The sequence below is a fragment of the Leptonychotes weddellii genome, chromosome 7 (genome assembly GCF_054177405.1).
Source record: "Leptonychotes weddellii isolate Sample4059 chromosome 7, ASM5417740v2, whole genome shotgun sequence".
Classification (NCBI taxonomy): Eukaryota; Metazoa; Chordata; class Mammalia; order Carnivora; family Phocidae; genus Leptonychotes; species Leptonychotes weddellii.
The window spans coordinates 59,532,682-59,546,155 of NC_138375.1; the positions used below are offsets into that span (position 1 = coordinate 59,532,682).

Genomic DNA, 13,474 nt, shown 5'->3' on the forward strand with positions numbered 1-13,474 from the left:
GTGTGCATGATTCATGAAAGTGGAATTTCTACCCAGCTACCTGCAATGCAGAGACCAGGGAAGGAATCTACCTTCTATTGTAAAAACTGTTTTCAAAAAACCTAGAGTATAAAAAGGAATAAAAGAATGAAACCTTTAAATTTTTAAATGCTCAGGGTAAGATAACATATACAAATGTAACCAAAATATTTATTTCCATAGAAAAATTTATTTCTCAGGCTGCTTTTCAGAACAACAAATTTTAAAGATTCTGAATTATTTTTTAAAATTCTTGGTAAACTGTTTTCTAAGATTCAATATGATAAATATGTACTGAAAATCCTTTTTTTTTTTTTTAAGATTTATTTATTTATTTATTTGACAGAGAGAGACACAGCGAGAGAGGGAACACAAGCAGGGGGAGTGGGAGAGGCAGAAGCAGACTCCCCATCGAACCGGGAGCCCGATGCGGGGCTCGATCCCAGGACCCTGGGATCATGACCTGAGCCGAAGGCAGATGCTTAACGACTGAGCCACCCAGGCGCCCTATACTGAAAATCTTAATCAGAGGTATGAACTTGTATCAACCACCTTTATGGATGATGCCAGATATGTGAAATTAGGAAAGGTAAAAAAGCCAATAAAAATCTGCTTATTTTTTCATGCTGCTATCCTAACTTTGCATTTCTGATACCATGTAGAAATTAGAGCTGAAAGTTACGTATAATATAAATATAGTGACTTTTTCCAAGATTGTTCATTTCTGTTATTTATCAGTAATATAACAGAAAATATCCCAGACTTTGGAGATAAATCCATGTTCAAATTCTAGTTCTACCATTATTAGCATTTTGAGTATGAGTGAATGACTTAAACATCCTAAGCCTCTGTTTCCCCATCTGTAACAGAAATAATAAAGCATATTAAGAAATCAAGAAATAATAACTACTATTTTTAGAAACAATGCTCAACTGAACTGAACTGTAGTGCTGAACTGAACTTAACTGTAAGAATCTCTGATATAAGCGTCTCCAAAACTGCAAACTTCTGTCACCTAAATCTTTCCAGCCAAGGTCAATGTTGCATCAGAGAGAGGAATATCAGTAGAAAGAAAACACTAAGAAAAATTATAGAGAATATTTACCTCCTTATCTGCCATTATTATTCTTACTTCATCCAGGATCTCTCTGCTACCTGGAGAGACTTCTTTTTCAAGGTCAAATGTTTCAGGAGAACTTAGCTGTGTCTCTGTAATTTAAAAAGTTAAAAAGTTATTAATTTTCATTTTGTATTTTCATAGTTAAAAAAACAAACACCTATTTCCCCTAAAGTTTAGTGTATAATACTGCAGTGGTAATACAGATATAGTTTGATTCTTCTTAAAGCTTTACTGAGGCATAATTTATATACAACAGAATTCACCAATTTTCAGTATACAGTTTGATGAGTTTGGGCAAATGTATATAATTTATACACAGTATCATTTTTTTTAATACCTATATACTATATCATTTATACCACATAACAATCAAGATATAAAACATTTCTGGGACATCTGGGTGGCTCAGTTAAACAACCGATTCTTGATTTCGACTCAGGTCATGATCTCAGGGTCCTGAGATGGAGCCCCGCATCAGGCTGGGTGCTGGGTGTGGAATCTGCTTATGATTCTCTCTCTACATCTCCCTCTGCCCCTCCTCCCAACCCCCCCTTTAAAAAAAAGATATAAAACATTTTTAAGCACCCCCCCAAAATTCTTATGTACCCCTTTGCAGTGAATTCCCCACTGCCTGGCTCCTTGCAATGACCAATCTATGTTCCTATAGTTTTCCCTTTTCTAGAATGTCACATAAATGAAATCATATAGTGTGCCATCTTTTGTGTCTGACTTCTTTCATTTAGTATAATGTGTTTGAAAAGCAACCATGCTGTTACATATCAGTAGTTCATTCCTTTTTACTGCTGAGTAGTAGTATTCCACTGTATGGACGTATCACAATTTGTTTATCATTCATCAGTTAATCCATCTGGCTTCTTTTCAGCACAGTTCTGGTTTTAGAGTATATTTATTTTGACAGAAAACAAAAACACTCCAATGTTAGTTCTAACGTTAAAGGGATGATTAGAGAAGACAAAAAATTGGGAGAAGAAATAGAAAATACATCCTAAACAAAGATATGCCTTTCTTTAATATATTCTTTAGGCAGCATCTATTCATTCAACATTAACTCAACAAATATTTACGAACAAGTTCCAGGCACAGCACAGACAAGCAATATGAAGATGTAGGATGGCGTCCCTCATAGTCTAGCTCAGGAGTCAGCAAACTATAGCTCATGGACCAAAGCCAGCCAGCTTCCTGTTTTTGTAAATAAAGTTTTATTGGAACACAGCCACACCCATTTTTCCCTCTATTCTATGGTTGTTTTTGTGCTAAAATGGCAGCGCTGAGTAGTTTCAATGGCAGAGTTGAGTCATTTAGCCCACAAAACCTAATATATCTACCTAGTCTTTTACAGAAAAAGTCTGCCAACTTCTGGTCTAGACACCTATCACTTAATATAACGAAAGAACAGGGGCACCTGGATGGCATAGTCGGTTAAGAGATTCAGTCTTGGTTTCAGCTCAGGTTGTGATCTCAGGGTCTTAGGAGCGAGTCCCACATGCAGAGTCTGCTTGGGATTCTCCCTCCCTCTCCCCCTGCCCCTCCCACTAGCGCTCACTCTCTCTCTAAAATAAATAAATCTTAAAAAAAAAAGAAAAAAAGGACAGTAACTCTATGTCAAAGAAGGACAACAAATCTGGAAAAGAAACTTAGAATACAAATCCAGTAAGTTCTTTCTTACCTACACTGTATGCACTGTACATCTAACTGATACTTTTGTGCTTCACAAATACAGTGAATGGCCTATGTTGGGCAAATAAAGTACCTATAAGATACTGAGGTATCTTCTCAACATCAAAGAGGGATTAAATGCATTTCTAGTGTTAACTATATTTTAGTACCTTGTAATTTTTTGCAAAATGAATATACATGCTCATACAGATTTTACCACCTTGGAGGAAAAAGGCTTACAGTGCATAAACTTCAAAGTCGTCTTTGTCAGGACCCCCTTCTACTTGCTACATGAGATGCTGCCCAATTCATGAATCATTTAATAAAACCAATTAAAAAAAAAACAAAAAACCTTGTCAAGTTTCCTTGAGCAGTATTACCAAAAAAGACATTTAGTCTCTTAGAAAATAAGAGCTACTCATTGTCTGCACTACTGTAATAATAAAAAGTCTTTAAGCTTTCTGGGAATAGCTTAAATAGTCAACTATAAAGAAAAGAGAGCATTAGCTCCTTAGAAATAAACAATGCTAGGAGCATACACAAGGTGGGCATAAGGCTATAATCCTGCTTCTTCAACAAAGTGAGTAACTCTAAAAAGATGTTATAATTTTGTGTATCAGATCCCCGGAAGTTTCAGAAATATAAGACAAAACAAAATAGGTAAGATGGACTACTAAATCTGCATTTCACCCATTTAGAACACATTGAGAACTCAAATTTTCTGGAAAATTTAGATGCATAGCTTCTAAATTATATATTTACCAAGAGATTTAGGAGTCTGGCTTCATGGAGAAGTAGTTATACTTTCTTAGCAAAAGGAACAGTCATGTTATGGAAACCTTTTGCAACCTCATTTAGGAGTGGTTTTTGTCAGCAAACAGTTGGACTTAATTAGTAAGCTAATGACAGCAAGTCATGATCATAAAAGTTATCTAACCTCAGTCCTGAAGGGCCTGCTTTTTCCTCTCTCATTAACTAGGGCTTTCAAAATTATTTTATTTACATTTATTTATTCTCCTGCAAGATCCTTGGGTACATCACATGCCATCATCCTAAACAGACTGAGTGACTTCCTAACAGGATGGCATAGTCAGCAATCCAAGGTGGGGCGGGGGAGGGGACGGAGTTGTAAAGTTTTCTTTTCACAAAGATAGCACAGCATTCCTGAATGCTCCTGCCAAAATCGGAGCACGTGGAGGTCTCTTAGTGGGTATCATCAGGCAGTAATTCAAATACATTTTATATGAATTTATATAAAATATGAATTGTATGAATATGAAAGAAACCACTTTCAATAGAAAGAAAGAAAATTAAACTTAAAAATAAGTAAAAAAAGACCTTTTATGATATGCTGCCAAATGTTTATAAATGTTTATAGGTCTTTCCTAGAATAATGTGTAAACTAAGTTTAAGTCTCTGTAGGAAAAAAAGTTGAAAGAAACCAAAATAAGAAAACTGTGTCTCTCTGACCCTGATAGGTTATATGAGACCTAAGGGAAAACTAGGTATGACTTACGGTAATTATGTGTACAATACTTACTGCCCAAAGAGTTTAAACATTGATAGGAAGTCCCTCAATCTCATATGAATGAGGTTACTGATATATATAATTGGCCTCACTTTTAAGAAAAGCAAAAAAAGAAAATATAAGCTAAAACAAATTCCTTAAAAAGTAGTGGTTCATATCACAAAACAATTCTTCATATTATACAATGATTCAACTCAAGAGTTCCCTTAGATAATTGGTATCTTAGTTCATTTAAAATTATTTTGTGTGGGGGCTCCTGGGTGGCTCAGTCAGTTAAGCGTCTGCCTCTGGCTCAGGGTCCTGGAATCCAGCCCTGCATCAGGCTCCCTGCTCAGCCAGGAGTCTGCCTCTCCCCCTCTCTGCTCCTCCCCCTGCCTCCGCTCATACACTCTCTCTCTAATAAATAAAATCTTTAAAAAAATAAAAAAACAAAATTATTTTGTGTGGGGCACCTGCATGGCTCAGTCAGTTAAGTGTCTGATTTCGGCTCAGGTCATGATCTCAGGGTCATGAGATGGAACTCCACGTCGGGCTCTATACTCAGTGTAGAGTGTGCTTCTCCCTCTCCCTTTGCTTCCTCCCCCTGCGCTCGCTTGCTCTCTTTCTCTCTCTCTCTCTCTCAAATAAATAAGTAAATAAAATCTTTAAAAAAAATAAAATTATTTTGTGTATCGAGGTGGGGGATGGGCAAAATGGGTGAAGAGGAGTGGGAGATACAGGCTTCCAGTTATGGAATGAATAAGTCACAGGGATAAAAGGTAGAGCAGAGGGAATATAGTCTATAGTACTATAAAAGCATTGGAGGGTGATAAATGGTAACTACACTCATGGGGAGCATAGCATCACACATGTCAAATCACTGTTACACACCTGAAACTAATGTAACATTGTGTATCTGCTATACTTCAATTAAAAGTAAATAGGGATGCCTGGGTGGCTCAGTCAGTTAAGCATCTGCCTTCGGCACAGGTCATGATCCCAGGGTCCTGGGATTAAGTCCCACATTAGGCTCCTCGCTCAGCAGGGGAGCCTGTTTCTCCCTCTCTCTGCCTGCCACTCCCCCTGCTTGTTCTCTCTCTCTGACAAATAAATAAATAAAATCTTATAAATAAATAAACACACAAACAAACAAACAGGGGCACCTAGGTGGCTCAGTAGGTTAAACATCCAACTCTTGATTTCGGCTCAGGTCATGATCTCAGGGTTATGGGACTGAGCCCAGAGAGTCAAACCCCACATCAAGCCCCTCATTGGGCTCTGTACTCAGCAGAGTCTGCTTAGATTCTTTCCCTCACCCTTTCCCCCCTCAAATAAATAAATCTTAAAATAAGTAAATAAAATCCCATTAGCAAAATTTTTTTTTAATTTTAATAAGTTTGTTGTGATTAAAACAAAAAAATTATTTTGTATGTCAAAATCTATTCATGTGCAACTCTGAATGAGCATCTCTTGTACCTAAAGTAAGGTACACATGTCTTTTCATCTCTACAATTAACAAAAGGCAAAGTACAGTACTTAACCAAGTTAAGTGCCTTATCTGAGATTAAAAATAAGTCAATGACAGAACTGCACAAAATTCAATTTCTAGACTCCCTCTGCTATAAGGAGTGAATGGCAATGTAAAACTAGTAAAAGACTCTGAGGCTTAATCTGCTTAATGACAGGCAGATTTGAGGACAGCCCAATTTGGAGAACCCATAAACCAAAATATAGAGTCCTCTTGCCTCTGAATGTACAGTTAAGTGCTATTCCTGATGGGTTTGCTGCCATCTCTGATGAGGCTGGTAAGCAAACAAGGAGACAAAAGAGCACATTAATTTCAAAACTAAAATATCTCTGAGAAAAGACTGAGAATCAGAGCTAATGTCCACTAAAAAAGCGTATATGTAGAAGTACGTGTACATGTATATATGTGGAGAAGATAAGTACACACATACATCAATCACACATAAACCTCCTGAAAGTGGGTTGGAAAAGCAAGAAAAATTAATAGGCACGAAAAGGTAGATAGCTAGGGATCAGAAATTCAGTACGATCAGTGGGGTGCTTACCAGGACACACAGTGCTTTCCTCTGCAGAACTCTCTGGCATAAGGACTGAGCTTCTCTTACTGGTCAAAGCAGCAATGCTGAAAAAGAACCAAACCCCAAGTGAATCCCAGTATAATAAATCAGAACACAGGGCCAAAAGCAATGGTGAGTCATTTACAAAGCCACAGGTAATCCAATACCTGCTGTCCTATACCACAAAAGCACAACAGGGAAGCAAGGAATTGGTAGTGAAAACTCCAGGCCAGAAATGGGGAAAATAAACATGCTTACAACTCTGGTTCCAGTGAAATCACTGAACCAAAAGACCCCCCTTTTTGAGTCTTTACAAAGGAAAGTTGAAGGGTAAGGACTATCTGTGAATACCCTAGAAGACAAAAACTCCACTCCCATATAAGAATGTCAACAGGGGGCACCTACATGGCTAACTAGGTTAGGCATCTGACTCTTGGTTTTGGCTCAGGTCATGATCTCATGGGTTGTGGGATTGAGCCCTGCACTGGGCTCCCCGCTCAGCGGGGAGTCTCTGCTTAAAGATTCTCTCACTCTGCCCCTCTCCCTGTGCACACACTGAAGCGTGCTCTTTCTCTCTCTCAAATAAATAAATACACCTTTAGAGGGAAAAAAAAAAAAAAGAATATCAATGATGTTTTATAGCCTCCATCTCAGCCTTCTGAAGGTTAGAGATTTGTAAACTCGTAAAAGAAAATATGGAGATTCTCTTAACACACTCGCTTTTCCCTCACCTTGCAGTTAAATTTCCTCTTTATCTCAAGATGTGGCTTTCCAAGCAACAAAAAGATACAATTCCAAATTGCCCTGCAGCAAAACCTGCCCACACAAGTTAAATATCTCTTCTGAGAGTAACATAATTATGACCTGCTCCCATCATCCAGCCTTCCAGAGTTTACTCTGCCTGTTCATGGAGTGCAATCTCTTCCTGACACTGGAACACACGGCTGAGAGATCTGACCATCTAAGCTACCCCCTCATGCTTCACAGAGCTTTATGACTAGTTTGATCAAGTATGCAAGAGGATGCTTAAAAAATAAAACCTTACATCAACCAAGAACCACAGAGAAGAGAGACTAACCATCACCGATTCATGATAAATAACTAAATCCTGATAGGAAACCACAGGTGATTTCTCTCTCTAAATAAAACATCTCATAACATTTGTTGTAAACCCAAGCCAGACACAGTTTACTCTGCATGTAACATTAGGGCTCTATTCAAAGGGTCCATCACAAAACAATTTGCTGACATTTATAAAATGGGCTAATCAATTTGAAGTCAAACCACATTGCCTGCAATTCCAACTCTCTCCTGGTGACAAAGCATATAATCATTTATTAAAACTTACATCTGCTCTGCACAGGCTCACCACAACAGAGCAGAGGGGCCTGGAAGAAGCAAAAGGCCTATTCCAGTTAAAACCACTTCCAAAATCGTCTTAACAGCAGGAGAATCAAACCAAAACCATATTCTTGAACTTAGAAGGAAATACATCGTACTTTCAACTTAACCAAAACCCTAAGAAGCACCACCAAATTACAGCAAATGGTAATTGGGCCTCAACTTCCATACGAGAGATGGAGGTCACTTGACACAAAATTAAGCCCTTGAGTAATCCCCAAAGGTCAACTACCAGATAAAAGGAAAAATTAAAAATCCAATCCAGTTGATAAGTGCAGTTTGTAATCAATCAGCCACTATATATTATTAAGTGAGAAGACCTAAGAAGGTAACCCCATCAATCAATCAGCAAGAATAATTGAGGAGGTAATGCAAATACAACAATTTAAGGGAAAAATAAAATATAATCAGATTAAAAGTGGCATAGGACAGGGAGTGAGGGTGACCCATGTTCTTTGTGACCTGAATAATATGAATAATAAAAAATACAGTAAATACAGGTAAATACAATAAAAAATATAAGTCTACTCTTAAGAGTAGACTTAAAAGATGTATACAGTTTGGACATGCAGATAAAATAAGCGTAAGCAGAGGGAATAAAAGGGGACAGGAGGACGAGAAGGACTGTAAAGAAACTAGTCTAGAGCCTTTAGATTGGCATAGGAAGCTAGGCTGAGAGAGTAGCAGGATGTAAACACTTTCAGGAATGGTATAAATGGGATATGTGCCAAGATGGCTCTATTATACCACCACCAACACCACCACCTTCTAAGATCTCTTCCACTCTAATATTCCAGGCTTCTATGAGATACATATTTGAGAACTGGAAGATAATGATTTTTCTTAGTCTGTGCTTATAAAAGAGCTAAAAGATCCCTGGCAAGCTGTCCCTGTACAGTCTCAGTCATGTGCTTCATCTCTCTTACTCTGGCACCATCAGGGAATTCAGACCCCTAACAACTTATAATCTTACCTTTGTGAGGCAGGTACAGAGTTTCCTTCTTCAGAAGTTTCTTCGACAAATAGCCCTTGGGAAGACTGCAAAGAAATATAACATCCTAAATATACAGGCACAGATGAACTGGTTTCTCCTCTTTAAAAAAAAAAGTTAATTGCTCAGCATTATCACTCAGCAATTAGCAATAAGAATAAAACATTTTACATAAGTCAGTAAGTTTCAGTAAAAAAGAGCATATCCTGTGGAGTCAGAAGAGTGGGATTTACATCACAGCTGGATCACCCATTAACTCTGTAATCTAGGGTGTCACATCTCAATCTGTTTCCTCATCTTAAAATGGTTATTAATGACTGCCTCACAGACTGTCATTGTGAGAATTTAAAAAGATAATATATATGATGTACTCTGTAAAATGCAAGACACATAAATATTAACTGGTGAGTCAAAATGAATTATGATTTCAAAAAAGCAACTATAAAGTTTTGTTGTGGAAGGAGGAAATACAGAGAAAAGCCCAGTTTTCAATGGAAATATTCCAGTGGGAAAAACACTGCAATCTGTGAAAGAAGTCTCTATGAACACAAACCAAGCCATAACACAGAACATCCCAAAGGGAAGGTTTTAAGATTCCTTTTGCTACAAATCTGCCACTATGATTTTAGTATCTGGCTACAGGGATATCTTTTAAGAAATGTAACAAATAGGGACTAGATTAAAAAAAAAGATTATTTTCTATGATTAATAGTAAAGTTGGTGCAAATGTCAGCTCATTAAATGTAGGTGCACAGAAAAAGCAGCTACTGCTGCCTTAGAGAAACTTATAAGAAGTGCCTGAGCTGTGAGGCTTCTTCCAATAGGAAGAAAGCTACTAGCTGAAGTTTTCAGGGTCTCCTAACAGGATATAAATAACCTAGGCGAGTTAGGCATCTCTGTACCACTCTGGCAAATGATAAAATATACTAAAATCAGAAATAGCTGAGATGAGCCTTCATTCAAAGGGAAGATAAACTGTACAATGATCAGGAATGCAGTCATTATAAAAAATGAGGGTTGAACTGTCAAAAGGACTAAAATACAACAGCAATAAATACGTCACCTATTTATGTGAACTCTGCAGTGACAAAAGTTTCATTACTGAGATATCAAAAAAAAGTAGATACTGACACCTAGTGCCCATTTAATAGATTTTACCATCTTAGAATAACTATAGTTGACTAAACTTGGGACTTCAGAAGCAATCAGTGCAATGGTGAGTTATAAGATACTCCATCTCTACCTTCAGCTAAAGCATATCTTTACCTTTCTTGGTGTTTTTTTTTTTTTTAATTCCTGTACACCTATTAAGTGCCAAGCCTTTATACAAATCACTTTACAATGAATTATCTCCTTTAATCCTCACAAGAACCTTTTGAGGCAGAAACTATTAAGGTTTTTTGGAAGCAAGGAAAGTGAAACTTTGACGGGTTAAATAATTTGCCCAAAATTACAGAGTTGGCCAAAAGTGGAGCTGGGATCTGACTCCAAAATCCATGTTCTAACCACTACTGTTGTTGTTTACTCAAATAATCTTCTTACAACCATTTCAACATAGAATCTCAAGAATGTCTTCATTTCAATAAATCATTTCTAATTTTTAAACTTACACCTCAATGACTGCAATCTAAACATAGGAGTAAAGTGAGGTTCTTCCAGAATATGAAAATAACATAGCAAAATAAGCAAACAAAATTTTATTAGAATATCCAAATCTAATCAAGTTGAACAGGGTCACATGATAGGAATATAACTTAAACTAAGGAAGCTGTGGCCTAATCAAGACATTGCATTCTGCCTAAAGAAATAACATGTTAATGAAAAAGGGATAATAGTCTGCAATGAATCTAAAAAAGAAAAATCCAAAGATTCAGAATCAAGCAGTATCTTCAACACCATAGCCTGGGAAATAAAAATAAACAGACACATCATCTGGTCACCATACAAAAGTCCTCTATTATCAGGTACTAGGTCTTTCCACAGACTAGATGAATCATCCCTTAAATATTACCATTTCCTGATTACTATTTTCAGCCCTCTAGGTACCTTCATCCTACAAGGAGGTACAGTAGATGGTGGACCTGAATATTCTGGTCACCAAAAATGTCTATCTCCCATAATAATTTAACAAACTGTCATTTGGTGTACATATCAGCTTTAAGTTTGACTAGTCAAAGTCAGTTCTCACCCCCCTCCCCCGAATCTGGCCATTTGAGAAAAACAAATTCCAGTATCTGGGCTGAAAAATTAAAGATTAGACCCTGAAGAGTAGTGACCACATCAATATGCTACTCCTCTACTTCCCTGCTGTATAGCCAACAAGATGACCTCTCCATCTTCATTAACATAACCTCTCTATTGTTTATGTGATGCCAGAAATTAGTTATATGATTCTAAAGCTTTTATAACCTTCATATATACTTAAAGTGATTTGCCCCAAGGTGAATGTTTGTTTAAGTCCCTAGTTCTGTGAACCTTTCACTATCTCTCTCAACCAAGGAGTATCACATATATATACGGGCAGCTCCAGCAAAGTCATAAATCAATAGAAAATGTTTAATAAACACAGAAATTCTTTCTACCCACAGTTCCTGAAAGCAAAAGACCAATATAAGTGGTGAAATTACAATTGTAGACCTTCATTATTTTACTGTAATATTAGTTAAGTTTATTTGTTTTGTTTTTTGTAAAGACACTATTCTGTGTTGGCAAGACTGCAGTGAACTAAGCATTCTCATACATTGCTAAAGGGAAGGAGTACACATCTGAGAAACCTTTCTGAAATGCAATTTGGCAATAAATAGCAAGTCTTTTTTTTTTATGTTCATAGTTCTTTAATCCAGAATTTTTCTTGCTCCCTATCTCTAAGAATACTAGTTTTATTTTTTTTTAAGATTTTGTTTTTAAGTAATCTCCACACCCAACATGGGGCTTGAACTCACAACAACCCCGAGATCAAGAGTCGCACATTCCATCAACTGAGCCAGCCAGGCTCCCCTAAGGATACTAATTTTAAATAAAACAACGTTTTATTTAAAAAAGATGTTTATCATAACCAAAATATCTAACAATAGGAAAAGGGTTAAAATATTATGATAAATTCATAAGCCAGAATATTATGTAGTCATTAAAAGTGAAATCTAGGGGCGCCTGGGTGGCTCAGTTGGTTACGCGACTGCCTTCGGCTCAGGTCATGATCCCAGGGTCCTGGGATCGAGCCCCACATCAGGCTCCCCGCTCAGTGGGAAGCCTGCTTCTCCCTCTCCCACTCCCCCTGCTTGTGTTCCCTCTCTCGCTGTCTCTCTCTCTGTGTCAATTAAATAAATAAAATCTTTAAAAAAAAAAGGTGAAATCTATAATTTTAACATCATAAGAAAATGTTTACATAATGTTAACTTAAAAATACAAAAATATGATAGAAACCATACAAAAATAGGTACAGAAGATAAGATGAAGGAATATATATCACCGAATAACAGGATCGTGAATGCTTTCAACTTTATTCTTTAAACTTTTCAGCATTTTTCAACAGTTCTAACTGATGTCTAAAATTAATGTTAATGACAATGACTATACTGGATACTTACTAGGTGTCTGCCTGGTCTCCTTTTACTGAGGCCAGTATGTCACCCCTCCCACTGTATTATAGCAGTGGACTCAGCCATTTGTACAATTTGACACAGACCCCACTTTAGGCCACAGTCAATTGGGCTGGTGAAGGCTATTAACCCCAAAGGGATCGTTAAGTCCTTTCCTAGAAATTTGAAATTGGTATTGAGAAAGAATAAATCTCCTTTAACCTGTATTTAAGTTTGGGAGCTGTAGGATCAGTGTCTTCTACCTACCATTGTGAAAGAGAAGCAAATGAAGCCAATACGCAGGGGAGAAAAATGAAGCAGATACAATACAGCAATGAGATGTAGAAAAATTACAGATGATATTCTAGACCCTGTACCTTGTCCAGGCTTGGTTACCATCCTGTTTTAGAATTTAGGAGGCACCCTGTTTCCTTATGATAAAGTCCTCTTTTTAATTAAACTAGCTTGATTTGATTGGTTGTGGCCAAATATTAACAATCAATAATACTATCTATAGTATTTGATGACCAGTTCAGGGAAGTTAGAGAACTTCAATTTTTATAGGGCCAGCCATTAGGTTCTGAACACTTTCAGGCTATTCCAAAGGCACTGCTTTCAAACACCAGAACTTAACACAAGTCTATGGTCTACAACTCTGTTCCCTAGGATTTTCAAGCTAACAAACTGAATTATAATAAATCGGTCAACAAATACAATAAATAAATGTTCATTCTTTAATTTATTCTCTTAAGTGGAAGTATCTCTGAGTTGCAAAGAACTAACAAACAAAACATGTTATCATAAGCACAACCTAACTTTCCTTTGGAAAAGAGGCAAGTCACTAGAAGAATTGTTAAGAAAAATGCTTTTTCTTCCCATACAGCAATCTTTCCAGAATGTGGATGAATACGGCTGCTGAGGAAGAATGATTCCCATAGGTACCCTCAACGAATGGCCTTCTGATCCCTTGGAGAGAACCATCATTTATTGAGTGCCTATAATCTCCTAAGCATCACACTAGACATTTTACATAATTCACTTTAATCATTAAAACTACTGTAAGCCATGCATTGCTATTCCCACTTTACAGATGTAAAA

The 13,474-nt window shown here is 36.9% G+C and overlaps 1 protein-coding gene across 6 annotated transcripts in view; it reads right to left on the reverse strand.

Annotated features, from left to right (window-relative positions):
- The window catches only part of UIMC1 (ubiquitin interaction motif containing 1), a 156,663-nt gene that overhangs the window by 38,145 nt on the left and 105,044 nt on the right, over positions 1-13,474 (reverse strand). For all 6 annotated transcript variants that reach the window (XM_081826396.1, XM_081826400.1, XM_081826395.1 and 3 more), the window contains 3 exons: positions 8,781-8,845; positions 6,395-6,471; positions 1,124-1,227 (listed from right to left, as the gene is read on the reverse strand). In XM_081826396.1, the coding sequence (XP_081682522.1) occupies positions 1,124-1,227; positions 6,395-6,471; positions 8,781-8,845 (246 nt within the window). The remainder of the gene's footprint in view (positions 1-1,123; positions 1,228-6,394; positions 6,472-8,780; positions 8,846-13,474) is intronic.